Source organism: Silurus meridionalis, chromosome 14, assembly GCF_014805685.1.
Source record: "Silurus meridionalis isolate SWU-2019-XX chromosome 14, ASM1480568v1, whole genome shotgun sequence".
Classification (NCBI taxonomy): Eukaryota; Metazoa; Chordata; class Actinopteri; order Siluriformes; family Siluridae; genus Silurus; species Silurus meridionalis.
Genome location: NC_060897.1, coordinates 7,732,819 through 7,748,797, shown reverse-complemented (window position 1 = coordinate 7,748,797; position 15,979 = coordinate 7,732,819). Strand labels below are relative to the sequence as shown.

Here is a 15,979-nt window from a genome sequence, read left to right as displayed (position 1 = left end):
AAGAGGACTTTTGCATGCCTGTCACACTAAACCAGCTTGTTGGCGAAGACGGAACAGAGCCATGCCAAGGGACAGTCTGTTCTGCTCCATCCCCCAATTCCACTTCTCCCTGCCTTTTGACTCTTCCCATCTTGTTTTCCATGATAATGTAATGAAGCACAGCAGGTGACAAAGACCGGTGTTACAAAAGAAAACACAAACGACATTATGTCAGCTTGTGGTGCTGGAATGATAATTAAATTTATGTTTGAACTATCTTGGGACTATTTAGGGATTTGTTTCTGTGGGCAATGGATTGTTTGCTCCACCCACAGGAAAGCTGTGAAAACCCAAACCAATTCCCTCATCCAGCAGTGATCAACTGGTGAACTGTGTTCTGGAATTGGTTCAAGCAAAGCAGTTCAGAGGATCAAAGATGATTGATTGATTGATTGATTGATAGATAGATAGATAGATAGATAGATGGATAGATGGATAGATAGATATCTATCCATCTATCCATCTATCTATCTATCTATCTATCTATCTATCTATCTATCTATCTATCATGTTTAATTATTACTGGACATACCAAACAAACTTTCTTTTCTATTCATTTATATCAGTAATCAATTTTATGCAAGTGACGAAACCCTAAGTATTTACTTATTTAATTAAGTGATTTTTTAATTAATTAATGATCAGAATTTGAGCTGTGTTTTTTTTTAACTATAACACAAAGCCAAAAACCATCTGTGTAATTACTTCATTTTGTTCTGTGTATATTTGATTTCTTATGGACAACATCTATATTGTTGTCATATAAAAAATAGAAATTTTTATTGTGCTTTGGAGACAATTATTTATTTGACTGGTATGCTTTTGATCCATTTGTCCACCTAGAAGGAAGGACTACTGCAAATCAGTGTAATGTTCTCCTGATTGACCTCCTTTGATTTTACAATAAGCATTCCTAGTCTAATTAATGTGGTCTCTTTCACAAAGACACTGCCCATGTGCCCCAAAACAAATAATGCTTCATTAAATGGTTTACTAGATGGTGCTGCTTTTTTTTCTTTCTTCAATATCATTATTCAATAAATTTTATTTCAAGCATAACAAATTTATTGGGTTTGTCATTAAAAAAAAAAAAATTCAACAGTCTCTTTGTATTCAACCTATTCACCTTTTATATTTATAATTGGAATGTGTATATTACATTTAATATTTATTTGTCTTTTGGTAAAAGTTTACTTTGGATTTTAATCTGATTCAACAAAAAAAACAAACAAACAAACAAAAAAAAGATACAGACCCATTGGCATGTGCTACTGTGCTTTAAATTCCTTTTTTCAGTAGCAGCAATAAATAAGTGCAGTGGTATTTTCCGGAGTGATGATAGTAAATGTGGACTCACTGATTGGTCTTGTAAGTTTTATGTGATTTATTTTTTGCAAAACCGTACAACAAAACAATATAAACAGTCAACTATCAAACCATCAGCCCCGGTCATTTCTTGATGATTCAGTGTTTTTTTGTTGTGCATTTTTTTGCTGCTAATTTTATTATGCATTTTGAACATACATGAGCTTTGCCATTGCAGGAAATCTTTCTTTCTTTCTTTCTTTCTTTCTTTCTTTCTTTCTTTCTTTCTTTCTTTCTTTCTTTCTTTCTTTCTTTCTTTCTCTCTCTCTCTCTCTCTAATGACTTACACTGTTATACTGTCATAAAAATATCACCTTATACATATTGTCTTTGTTAATAAAGTTTCAATACAAAAATAACGTAAATATCTAGACAAAAGGAAATATTTACAAACCCACCTGCCTGCACTTTTTCAGCAGAACGACAACATATGGCATTTCTACTGTTTATATTGTCTAGCTACATTTGCTACATCCGTCCCTTTTCACAGGGTATACAAGTCCATCCATACACTTCCTCATCGTTCTTTTTCTCCATCGCTCTCTCTTCACCCTCTCTGGGCCTCCTGAGATATGGACCTGCCGAGGGTTCTGGAAGCCTTGGCGAACTCCATACGGAGAGGCTTGACTGGTGGCAGGTCTCGTGTGATCTCCAGGACATCTTTCTTGGATGGACATGCTCCATCAGGAGCACGGGCACTTGGCAAGTCCTCCAGGGTGTGAGGAGCACCACGGCCCATTCTCACACCCAGCTCAGCCGGCTTGAAGATGGGTAGAGGAAGAGTGTTTCTGTATGGAAGCAGTTGGTGCTCACGGATGCCAGACTCTACAGTGCCGACACGTAGGACACCTGAAGGGCATTGCTGGGAGAGGGGGCGTGCACGCCAGTAACAGGATAGTGTCTCTCTTCGGGAAACATCAGACATCTTCATGGACTGGCTATAAAAAGAAACATAAAAAAAATTATCTGCTTATTATTGTATTTATGCTATTGAAGGTCTACTTGATAATAAGTTTTGTACATGTTTTTTTTTTTTTATAGTTTTAAGCTTTTTAACAACATCTTTGATCTTTTTCTGAAAAAAAGGACTCACCGGTCCTCATGCTGTGTTCTCATTTTGACGCTGTGCCAATCAGCGCTGTAGCTCTCTTTCTGGGAGACATTCTCCTCTCTGACGGTGCAGCTCAGCTCGGCTCCCACGACACATCCGTTACGTTTTTCCAAAACTGTACACACCTGCATCTTTGACTTTCTTGTAAATGTGGGTCTGTTGTTAAAAAAAAATTTGTTTACTTCTCTGGAAGCTGCTTCCTTTCTGGTTCTGACTTCTGAGAGTGTGCAGTTGTCAGGGTGAAGGTGTGTTCTTTTATACAGGCGCTGATGCTATTTCTACACTATGGTCTCACTCCACACTCTGTCTGTGCCGACAGCTGATACTCTCTCGATCACACACACACACACATACACACACAGAGGACACATGCTTGGAATGATGACGCAGAGGCTTTGAAATCCCCTGATGCCAGTAAGTGGTCTTTTAAAACGATCTCTTTAAAAACATACACATGGCTTTAACTAATAGCAAAGCAAAGACACATGACTCCACATTCATATACATCTTTACCATTATTACTGTCATGAACATCATCATCATCATCATCAGTGTGATTGCTGTCAGCACAATGGGAACCAGGAAAACCTACTGTGGAAATTCAGAAGAGTGACAGTCAACATGGAAACTATTTTAGACTCTGGTGCTTTTGTTATTGAAGACTAGACTAGGTTCTGAGAACTTCAGTACAAATGAATCGAGAGAACAAAACTTCATGAGTATAAAACAACCAATTGGCATGAGAATTTTGAAATGATGTAATCAAGTCATCTTCTGGTGAGCAAAACGTGGATATTGAGGATATCTGTTTAATTCTATTTAGAAATTTCAAACAACCAATTAACAGGAAACGCCTGATTATTCTGAAAGGTACAATTGAGGTTATTTTGTTATAACTTGAGATTTACACTTCCCCACACCCCCCACAGTCTTTATTGGTATCTAGATTTCCATTTCTCGTTCTTGTTTCTTCATTTTTTTTATATCTGCACTGTACTTTTTGAATAAGTGAACATCTATTTAAATAGATTTACCAAAAATCTTGAAAAAGTTCCCAGAGGTGTTGAGTACTTATTGGCTGCTTTTCCTCCAAATCATCTCAATTAGATTTAGAATGGGCGATTGTGGAAGCCAGGTCATCTGATGCATTTACTCTACTATTACTCTACTACTTGAATAAATAGCTATTCATTAAAGGCATGTTTGGTGTCATTGTCCTGTTGGACCAGCAAAGGATACACAATCACACCTCCTCCTCCATGCTTCACAGTGGGAACCACACATTCAGGAACTGTCTGTTCACCTTCTCTATGTTTAACAATGACACACTGATTAGAACCAAAAAACTGGAATTTGGACTCATCAGACTTATTTGTGCATTTCGGCCCATGTGACCAGTTCAGGTAGCTATTCAATATCATAGCATTGTTCATTTCCGATTGCACAGTAGGTCTACAGCAGCCCAAATAAATATACTATGTACTTAAAAATAAATAAACAAATAAATGTGTTTAATAGTTTGCGGGAACTTCAACATCATGCCAATATGTGCTTTTTGAACATCCTATTATAGATGCTTTTTTATAGTATTACTTCTGGAACTGTAATGATTGGACATTTGGTGCCATGAGGATGGGTTCCCTTTTTGAGTCTGGTTCCTCACAAGATTTCATTCTCATACCATATCAGGGAGTATGTCCTTGCCACAATCACAACTGGCTTGTTCATTAGGGACAAACTTATAGCACTAGAATTATACATTTTACGTTTTATACATCGTTATAACTACTATATCTCTGTAAATCTATACAAATATAAAAATATTAAATTGAATAGTAATTTCCACCTTTCTGGGAAAGCCTTCCTCTAGATGCATGGGTGTGAGGATCAAATTATACAGCCAGCAATAGTGAGGTCAGGCATTGAGGAGGTCTAAAGTACAGTCTGTGTTTTAGTTTATTCCATAGGTGTTCAATAGCGTTAAGGTCAGGGCTCTGTGAAGGACACTCATTTCTTCTAATCCCAGCCTTGTTAATTAAACCCTGCTCTAATTTTCCTTTGTGGACAAACACAGTGTCATGCTGGAACAGTTTGGGCCTCTCAAATCCAGTGAAGGGAAATTTGAAATCTACAGCATGCTAAGACATCTAGTAAAGTTTTGTGTCCAACTCTGTGGCAACATTTAGGGGAAAGATCACGTATGGGTTTGTTATAGTCAGTAAACTGCTTTCTAACAATGTTACAAAGATCACAAGCTTCATTCACAAGTTAAATATTTTTCCATGCCAGCATGAATATTTTTATTTAAATCAGAAGAGAAATAAAAATTGGGTGTTGGTGTGTTTATAGCTTTTATAATGCAAGTAACAACTTATTTCATGGATATGAGACAACATTAAATGTAGCAACTAATGGATAAAATTAATAATTAGCCATTGGTCTATAAATAATTCTCACAATTAATAGGATATAAAAAAGGAATTAACTACTTCTGGAGGTGCTGTTTTCAAACAGCAATCAATGGGGTTATAGCAGTAACTTTGAATTGTTTGTTTTTTCCCTATAACAGCAAACTGGATGTGATCTATAGAGTATCTTCTCTATAGATGTCTGAAGGAATTTGTTTTTACTGATCTATTATATTGATGTATTATATTTTTTCATGATGTAACTTAAATGTATAGACTCCTAATATTGAATTTAGACAGCATAGAATGTCATTACTTTGTAAGTGTTCACATACAAAGTAAAAGAGAAATAGTCATAGTGTATGTATAGTGAGAGACTCAGTACTGGTCTATGTGACACGCAAGCTCTAGTCATCCGTTTGACTTATTGCGTCGCTGACAGATGTTGGGAATGTCCAGCGACTTGTGTTACACACACACACACACACATACACACACACACACACACACACACACACACACACACACACCTTATGATCAGTTACTGCATCTTGTGCCCTGACGTATGTGGGGGCAAATACAGGAATTGATGTCACCACCTCTCATTCTGACAACGCAGCACACTGTACGGTCTGGAATCAGAAATTAGATCATTTGTAACATCGCCGGGTAATGCTCTCCTTTATGAACTACTTATCAAATCACAATCATAAATCTTTAATACCTGACAGATTATAGATTACTGATAGATATTACATATCTGACAGACAGTGACTCGCTCGAACACGCTCCAGAACGCACAATTGAAGACATGATAAAATCAACTTTTGAACGATTATTAATTTAATCACATGACATGTATCCAGAGTCCACAGTGGAGACCATGATGTATATTGCACTTCATACATATAAATAGTATAAATGCAGTAAGTATTTTTGCTTTTTGCTGCCAAAATTTAATTTGTACTGCACTTCAAAAGCACAAAACTGCACTACCACACTGGAAAAAAGAACAAGAAAAAAAAAATAACTTTTTAATCAAGATTTTCTTAAGTAAAATAGAAACAGGTTTTTAGGTTGCACCATGTTATAGCAGGTTGTATTAATGAGCTTGGTTTATAGTACCAGTGCTACATATTGTATGATGTGTAATTACCCCAAACATGATGAGTTTTACTGACTACAAAACATATATTGACTGGTATCTTCTTCTTCTTCTTTTGGCTGCTCCCATTAGGGGTCGCCACAGCGGATCATCCGTCTCCATACCACCCTGTACTCTACATCTGCCTCTTTCACACCAACTACCTGCATGTCTTCCCTCACCACATCCATTAACCTCTTCCTTGGCCTTCCTCTTTTCCTCCTACCTGGTGGCTCCATCCTCAGCATTCTTCTACCAATATAACTCATGTCCCTCCTCTGCACATGTCCAAACCATCTCAATCTCACCTCTCTCACCTTGTCAACAAAACATCCTACATGCGCTGTCCCTCTAATAAACTCATTTCTAATCTCATCACTCCTTCTCATCCTCGTCACTCCCAACGAAAACCTTAACATCTTCAGCTATGCTACCTCCAGCTCCACCTCCTGTCTTTTACTCAATGCCACTGTCTTTAATCCATACAACATCGCAGGTCTCACCACAGACCTATAAACTTTCCCTTTCATTCTTGCTGATACCCTACTATCACAAATCCCTGCCTGCACTCTTTTCTTCACTTCTCTAACACACTCTCCATTACTTTGCACTGTTGACCCCAGGTACCTGAACTCCTCCACCTTCTCCAGCTCTTCTCCCTGCAACCGGATCACTCCACTGCCCTCCCTCTCATTCACACACATGTATTCTGTCTTACTCCTACTGACTTTCATTCCCCTTCTCTCCAGCGCATATCTCCACCTCTCCAGGCTCTTCTCAACCTGCTCCCTACTCTTACCACAAATCACAATATCATCCGCAAACATCATAGTCCAGGGAGACTCCTGTCTGACCTCGTCCGTCAACCTGTCCATCACCACTGCAAACAGGAAAGGGCTCAGGGCCGATCCTTGATGCAGTCCAACCTTCACCCCGAACCAGTCTGTCGTACCTACTGCATATTTGATTTGGCACGTTTTTACTCTGGATGCCCTTCCTAACGCAACCCGGGCTTGGGTCCGGCACTAAGAGTGCACTGGCTTGTGCATCCATAATGGCTGGGTTACATATTGACTGGTATAGACATGATAATTCGATATCTTTGTTAGTTAATTCACTATGCAATGATCTCAAATAACATTTTTGGAAGGTATTAATTTACTGTCTAGAAGATAGGATTTGACAATATCTCTGCTATTAACATTGATGTTTCTGTATTAACAAGTTATAGTAAAAAGGAGATTTGTATGGTGGAAGCACCGCATATACAGTTTGATAAAAAGTGTAACATTGTTAATATGGTGAAGTTTTCTGTGTAAAGTTGGATTTGGAAGAAGTCTCCAGTGTCAGAGTAACAGTCAGTGTTAAATATTTTGATGAGAGACAGTACACAGCTGCAATAATGTAAGTGATAACAGGAACTTAAGTGTAAATATAAATGAATCTGAACTATGTGCCCTTGCACCAAAATGTATGAGAGGAATTAAATAGTTTAGGAAATGATTTTGGTGGCAACTTAATTCTTATTTAATATCATTCATTAATATTATTATCATAATGATTTTATTTTATTATTCATCATTTTATTATTATTGTTTTTACCTATTTTTAAATAACATTTCAGAGTCCTGCTTAGAAACACCTTCTTTCTACATCCAGACTCATATTATAGAATTAAAGGTAAATATTCTGTACCTGAATTCTAAACATGACCTGCCTTTCTTGTCTCCATCTTCTCAAGTGCATATGACTTCTGATAGGTGTTAATGGTCGGAGAATGGAATGGATTTTTACCAGAAAGAAGAATGCAGCTGAAATACATATCAATTTTAATATATACATAAAAAGCGGCAAATCAGATGCAAAAAAGAAAGAATGCATGTAATTTCAGCATACTTTATAATTTGTGTAAGCTTGGATATGCATTTTTGGACAAAAAATTTTATACAATTGTCCTATAAAGTTCTTTGGATTGTCCCTTCATACTACAAAAGTCTTTAAAAAATGTTTCCCTTAAGGATCTACAAGCATCAAACCAGAATAAAATGTTTTTTTTTTTTTAATTCAACCAAGTAACAGCTATTTGCACTCTTTAGCTGAAGGCAAAATGGTCTATGTGACACACACACACACACACACACACACACACACACACACTCACACACACATACTTGTTTTTGGTGGGGACTCCTGACTGGGTGGTTACTCGTGCGGACACCGATTTCTAAATACATTAAGGCCACAATTTTAAGTCAGACGTCTCTTTTGGATTTTTGTTTCCCAAAAATCATCTTTATTTTCAGAAATGCACAGGTTTAGAGAGCTCAATTTTTGTATGGTTTTTCTATTCTGGTTTGGATGTCCCTATTTTGTCTTTTACCACCAACCACCTCTAGGTGTCACTATTATAAATTATCTGCAGATTATCCAATTTATATGCAATTATAACTGTGTATAACATTAACGAAGATGAAGATTAAGTTCAGACCATAACTAAAGTGTTGTTTTAAAGGAGGAATTTAACTGTTTTTATTTATTATTATTATTTTGCTTTTCACTATTTCCTATCATCTCTTGTATTTGAATAGACAATTTCTAAGAAAGTAAACAGTAAAAAAACCTTAACTCACTTCCTGTTTAACACATTCAATTCTCTTCAATTCTGAGAGTCTGAAAAGTTCCACATTTTGGTATCTACATCACTCATGTTATATGACAAGCAGGAAATGTTTAAAATAAATAATGATCTGTGCATACTGGAATCTATTTAAATTAAAACAGAACATGCATGTGATCAACCGTGTTGCAAGATATATTGCTATATAATACATGTATATAAATATTAGGTCAAAGCAGAAGATATTTGATGTACAACCATGGTGAACAACAACCTGAAAAGTTTGGAGATTTAGGCAATTCCACAAAAACAAGAATCTGTGACATCTTAATTATTTGTCAGCAACTTGAACTTAAATGTTTCTGAACATGTTGCCTTTAACAAACACATGAAAAAAAAACATCGATTAAAGGCTTTTCACCTTTACATTTTTCGCTTCATCGCGATTTTTTACATAAAATTTGACTGCCTCCCAACCGCTCCCTTGAAGTGCAGCTGGGGATTTTTCAATGCACTCCATGCACTGGCCTTTACCAGGAACCTTGCCAGAACTGATGTAGTCCATTAGAGTCTTTTCCAAAGCCTGGATCTCCTCTGCAGACCACTTTCTCCGTGGGTTTTGTGAAGATCCTAAATGAAATAAAAGTAATTAGTAATTATGATAAAAGTGACTCATAACATATCATAACATTTTGCCTCTAGCTTTCCCATAATTCCCTACATTAGCTGACTATATACCTGCAGAATTTGAAGGTGAAGCATCGTTTTCTTTCTCGTTTTCAAAGTCTGATCCTTCACTGTCCACCGGTACTCTCTCTAGTAAACACATCAACCACAGAGAAAATTATTATAGCTAAATTAGTGGAAAAATATTTTTTTAACTGCTAGATCCATCAAATAATCTATAACCAACGGTGGTGTTCCTGTTAATCATAACATGGAATTTGAGATTTTTAAAACCTCTTTATTTACTCAGGCCTGTTTTACCTTGTGGATCAATTTGGATCTCATCTAGATTCCTTAAACTGAGATACATAGTTGTCCTCTCTCCATGGCTTGAAGAACTTTACTTATCTTCGCCAGCTGTAATGTACCTTCAGGTAGCCTGTAGTACTGCCGATGCACCCTGATGTCGTGTCCTAAAAAGTCAGCAAGGTCATCCATTTCATTGTATTTCAAATTAAGGACCTTGGACATAGTGGCCATGTGCTTTCTCAGTCTAGTGGAGGACAACGCTTTGTGGTCGTCCAAACATGAACACGTTCTCATTAGGCACATCACAGTTATGGCGAGTATTTACAAGTAACTCCATTGAGGTCACCATATCAGGAGTGAGAACAACGGGAATTTTCGTCCACATTTGCTTTTTATCTCAATTCTCTGGAGGCGCTTACACAGTTTATTTTCAAGGTTTGTCAGAGCGAGTGCTACATCTGGATGAGTCAGTGAGGTGTCCCTCAGTGTAAAGGCATTAAAGGACAGCTTGGATACCTCTCCTTCCCTTCTGCGTTTGAACACAATCACCTGACAGAGTTTCACTTTTTCGCAGATTTGTTTGAAGGCTGCTAAGGGTGTTCTTATCACCTTATCACATTTAATAAAGTTTGCCATCTTCTTGAGGCTGTGCCCAAGCTTCAGTGCTAAAGATGGTGTTTTGTAAGTGCTTGTTTCCTCATTCAAGCCAGCCACACTGTGAACTGCTTTTACCATCTATTTTCTTCTTCAGCATCATGAACTTCCCATTTGAATTAACAGATGAAGATGATTCTCCGCTGTCATGTTTGTCAGATGTAGAAGACTGTCCAGTGTCTGTGGTAAATGAAGAGGATTCTTTGGTCCCACTGCTCAAAAATAAACTGGAACCTTGAACCCCCAACCTTGTGGGGACTGTTAAGAAATTTAGCTAGTTCGGTTTATAATGATAATAAATATAAATATAATAATATATGTCAGTCTTTCTTTTGGCTTCTCCCATCAGGGGTTGCCACAGCGGATCATCTGCATGTTTGATTTGGCACATGTTTTTACGCTGGATGCCCTTCCTAACGCAACTCTCCCCATTTATCCGGGCTTGGAAACAGCACTGAGAGTGGCTGGGGTTGGTTCCCTGCCCGGGGATCAAACCCGGGCCGCAGCGGTGAGAGCGCCGCATCCTAACCACTAGACCACCAGGGGACCAAATATAATAATATATAATATTAAATAGTTAAATAGTATAATACTCAGCTTCACAGAGAACTCGGTGTATAAAGAGAATTCAGACAAAAATCAAGAATCATGCTTTAGAGTAAAGTTTATCATATATAAAGTTTAGCATACATTATATAATCAAAGTTACGGTGGCCGAGAAGTGCAAAACACATTAACAAATCTAATACCAAAATAACAAATGCAAAAACAAAACAACAAATCCGAAAACAAATGAACCATTCCAAAAGCAATTTAACAAATACGAAAACAAATTACCAAATCCGAAAATACAACGACAAAATACAGACAAACCGGAAAAGGTAGGTATAGTTGAATGGAAAGGTGAATGAAACGTACAGATCATTGGACGCGACACCTGTCATTCACCTGTATATCTTGAATGACAGGTGTCTTGTCCAATGATCTGTAAGTTTCCATTCACAAACTATACCTACCTTTTCCGGTTTGTCTGAATCGTTGCACGAAACACATTAACAAACCAAAAAAACACAACGACAATTCAAACAACAACCGGAAAAGGTAGGTATAGTTTGTGAACGGAAACTTACCGATCATTGGACGAGACACCTGTCATTCAAAATATACAGGAAGTATGAAATCTTATAACTTTGTTTTCTATACTTTTACACAGACGTTCCATCTTTTTCCTGCTGCAGTCTGTTACTTCAGTTTATGGTCTGATATTCATAACTGGCTTTACCCAAAGGTTCCCCATCTAAGAAATTTCACTGTGAAGGACATTATCTTTGGACTTGTAATAAACAATAACAAAAACTACTTTCTTGTTAATAATATACTTCTGATGGGAAAATTTTATATACACAAATTGAAATACTTAAAAGTAAAACCAACGTTTTTTTTTGCATTTTATTTTACTTTTTTTTCTTTATTTCACAAAAGCCCTAAAAGTGATTAAAAAGAAAAATGCAATTAATATTTTGTCCTTAGAAAGAAAAATATGATTTACAGAATAAAACCAAAGCCCTGTTTATTTTTTTTACATTAATTTTATTATTATTAATTTTATTATTATTATTATTATTATTATTATTATTATTATTATTATACATTGTATTTATTTATTGTATTTATGTCCAATGATCTGTACGTTCCGTTCACCATTCCATTCAACTATACCTACCTTTTCCGGTTTGTCTGAATTTTGTCGTTGTGTTTTCGGATTTGTTAATTGTTTTCGGATTTGTTTATTTGTTTTTGGATTTGTTCATTTGTTTTTGGATTTGTTGTTTTGTTTTTGCATTTGTTATTTTGTTTTCAGATTTGTTAATGTGTTTTGCACTTTTCGGCCACCGTACAAAATGCTTGTAAATGTAATGCATGTTATTGTATTACAATGGTGAGTTAACAGATACAGCTGATGGATTAGGTTAGGGATTAGAAAAACCGGCAGTTTTAAAAAAGTAAGGGGAAAAATGTAGAGGCGCCATGAGTGTGAACCGGAGGAGATATTCGAGGGGGAAAATATAGACGCATATGAGGACCAAAAGTCACTCCAGAAAACAGGCCAGTAGAAAGTGGTGACCACATACACCAGGCAAAGGGTGTCGGAAAATATAGGAAAATATAACGTAAAATAAAAATAGTAAAATAAGCAAACAGCATGCAGGCAACATGCCTTAACTATATTCAAACAGCATATACACATATATTCAAAGCACAAATAGAAACTTAAGTGGAAAATTCATAGAAAAAATTATATATAAAAATATAAAAATTAGAAGAGTAATAGGTTAAAAGGCACAATACATCATCAGATAATAAAGAATGTAGGAGAATAGTTGCAAGAATTTGTATAAGAGGTACAATGTCTAAAATACACAGGAAGTAAGATGTTTCTATCAGAGCATGAGCTTAAGATGCAGGCAGGATGAAAGTAAGACGGAAAATGTTATATAAAGAAGTATTATGGCATAAGAAATATATTTTAAGAAAAACTAAGTAAAAGACGAGAGTTTTGAAAAATAGGAAAAGCATTTGGAGAAAAATGCTGGTGTGTTAAAACTAAAGCCCTGGTTTGTAAAACAAGTAAAAAAACTAACACATTTCTATACAAAGTTTACACAAAACAAAACAAAGGATGATTTACAGACATAGGAAAAAACCCAGGCGAGATTTTAAGAAAAGGTGTGAATATTGCAGTGGATGATCTGTTGCATTACGTGCAAAAGTGCATGATCACAGGATTTTTTTTAAGACATGGTCACTATCAAGAGATGTTTGTTGTACATGTAAATTAGAATCGTATGGGGGTGAACGAGGCCTCCTGGAAATGGGTGGAATTTTACTAAGAATAGGTAAAAATTTACCAGAAAACACGTAAGCAAAAGGTGGGATATGCAAAGCCCCGTAAAATGATTGGTGTATGTAAATTGTTAGGGAGGAGATATTAGACAAAATATGTAAATTTGACTAGGTGTGAGATATAAAAAGTAAGGATTGTTTATATCAAATTCACACTTGCATGTGAAAGCTAACAGGGCCGTTGCTGTCAGGATGGTTCTCTCCCGAGAGCTCCATGGGACGGGCCTGAATTGACTGCAATAAAAAAGATTTGTTCCTTCTCATTCGTGACTGGAAGATGTCTTCATTTGGTTTGTTTATGTATTATTTGAAGTTTTAAAACTTATTGGTAATTGATTAGTAAATAGCTAAAACTAATTTGAGTATTGAGCTAATAAATTGTAATGTCTACAAGGACATGGGGTCTGAGTTACGACAGGACCTGCTGATAAGTAAATCAATACCTTAACCACAGAGCTACCACTTCCCACATTTGTACAAGCAGTTAATGGGCCCAATAACCCAACATGGCTTCTTTTCCATAATTCAACACCATGTAACTCATATGAAAAGTAGGCCAAACAAGTTTTTCAAAAAAGACAAAGAAATAAAGCAATCGATTCAACAGTTTTCTTTAATTAACAAAAAGATTTACAGTTAAATGTCACAAAGTAAACAAACTATTAGATTTCAAAAGAGAAATAAACCAACATTTTACCCACTAAGCTATCTCTAGATACTAGTGCAAGCAGTCAATAAGCCTAATGAACCAATATGGCTTCTTTTCCATACTTTAACACCGTGTAACTCATAATGAAAGTAGGCCAAACAAGTCTTTCACAAAAGACAAAGAAATAAAGCAATCTTTTCAACAGGTCTCTTTAAGTAACAAATATATTTTAAGATTAATGTCACAAATTAAACAAACTATTAGATTACAAAAGAGAAATACAAATTTGAACTTGGTAATGACGGGGTTGGAACCGCCAATCTTGTGGGGACCTGCTGATCGGTAAACCAACGCCTTAACCAGTAGGCTACCACTTCTGAAAGCAGTCAATAAGCCTGATGAACCAATATGGCTTCTTTTCCATACTTCAGCACCATGTAACTCATATTAAAAGTAGGCCAAACAAGTCTTTCAAAAAAAAAAAAGAAATAAAGCAATCAATTCAACAGTTCTCTTTGATTAACAAAAATATTTACAGTTAAATGTCACAAAGTAAACAAACTATTAGAATACAAATGAGGAACACAAATTTTAACTTGGCTATGACAGGGCTTGAACCGCCAACCTTGTTGGGATCTGCTATTTGGTAAATCAACATCTTAACCACTGAGCTACCAGTTCTGACAAGCACAGACAGTCAATAAGCCTAATGAACCAACATGGCTTCTTTTCCATAATTCAACACCATGTAACTCATGAAAAGTAGGCCAAACAAGTCTTTCAAAAAAGACAAAGAAATAAAGCAATCTTTTCAACAGGTCTCTTTAAGTAACAAATAGATTTTTAGTTTAATGTCACAAATTAAACAAACTATTAGATTACAAAAGAGAAATAAAAATTTTAACTTCTTAATGACGGGGTTTGAACTGCCAATCTTGTGGGGACTTGCTGATGGGCAAATCAACACCTTAACCACTAGACTACCACTTCTGACTTGCACAAGCAGTCAATAAGCCTAATGAACCAACATGGCCTCTTTTCCATACTTTAACACCATGTAACTCATATTGAAAGTAGGCCAAACAAGTCTTTCACAAAAGACAAAGAAATAAAACAATCTTTTCAACAGGTCTCTTTAAGTAACAAATAGATTTTTAGTTTAATGTCACAAATTTAACAAACTATTAGATTTCAAAAGAGAAATACAAATTTTAACTTAATAATGACGGAGTTTAATCCACCAACCTTGTAGGGACCTGCTGATCGGTAAAACAACAACTTAACCACTAGGCTACCAGTTATGACTAGGGCAATCAGTCAATAAGCCTAATGAACCAATATGGCTTCTTTTCCATACTTCAACACCATGTAACTCATTAAAAGTAGGCCAAACAAGTCTTTCAAGCAAGACAGAGAAAAAAGTTATCTTTTAAACACATCTCTTCAATTATCAAATAAATGTACAGTTTTATATAACAATGTAAACAAACTATTAGATAAAAAAAAAGCGAAATAAAAGCTTCAACTTGGCACCACAACAACCTTGTGGGGACCTGCTGACCAGTAAACCAACATTTTACCCACTGAGCTATCTCTAGATGCTAGTGCAAGCAGTCAATAAGCCTAATGAACCAATATCGCTTCTTTTCCATACTTCAACACCATGTAACTCATTAAAAGTAGGCCAAACAAGTCTTTCAAGCAAGACAGAGAAAAAAGCTATCTTTTAAACACATCTCTTCAATTATCAAATAAATGTACAGTTTTATGTAACAATGTAAACAAACTATTAGATAAAAAAAAAAAGCAAAATAAGAGCTTCAACTTGGCAACACCGGGGTTTGAACCCACAACCTTGTGGGGACCTGCTGACCAGTAAACCAACATTTTACCCACTGAGCTATCTCTAGACACTAGTGCAAGCAGTCAATAAGCCTAATGAACCAATATGGCTTCTTTTCCATACTTCAACACCATGTGACTCATATTAAAAGTAGGCCAAACAAGACTTCAAAAAAGACAAAGAAAAAAAACAATCTCCTAAACACATCTCTTTAATTATCAAATAGATGTACAGTTTTATGTAACAATGTAAACAAACTATTAGATTAAA

The 15,979-nt window shown here is 35.9% G+C and overlaps 2 protein-coding genes across 2 annotated transcripts; both read right to left on the bottom strand.

The window, feature by feature from the left end:
• Positions 1 to 1,408: 1,408 nt before the first annotated feature.
• LOC124396990 (titin-cap (telethonin)) lies at positions 1,409 to 2,767 on the bottom strand. The gene is made up of 2 exons (XM_046866407.1): positions 2,498 to 2,767; positions 1,409 to 2,342 (listed from the first exon to the last, which is right to left on the bottom strand). The coding sequence occupies exons 1-2, from the start codon at positions 2,644 to 2,646 to the stop codon at positions 1,952 to 1,954; spliced, it is 540 nt and encodes a 179-aa protein (XP_046722363.1). The 5' UTR covers positions 2,647 to 2,767; the 3' UTR covers positions 1,409 to 1,951.
• Positions 2,768 to 8,957: 6,190 nt separating this feature from the next.
• Positions 8,958 to 9,851, bottom strand: LOC124397231. The gene is made up of 3 exons (XM_046866755.1): positions 9,672 to 9,851; positions 9,423 to 9,500; positions 8,958 to 9,314 (listed from the first exon to the last, which is right to left on the bottom strand). The coding sequence occupies exons 1-3, from the start codon at positions 9,718 to 9,720 to the stop codon at positions 9,091 to 9,093; spliced, it is 351 nt and encodes a 116-aa protein (XP_046722711.1). The 5' UTR covers positions 9,721 to 9,851; the 3' UTR covers positions 8,958 to 9,090.
• Between the last annotated feature and the right edge of the window lie 6,128 nt (positions 9,852 to 15,979).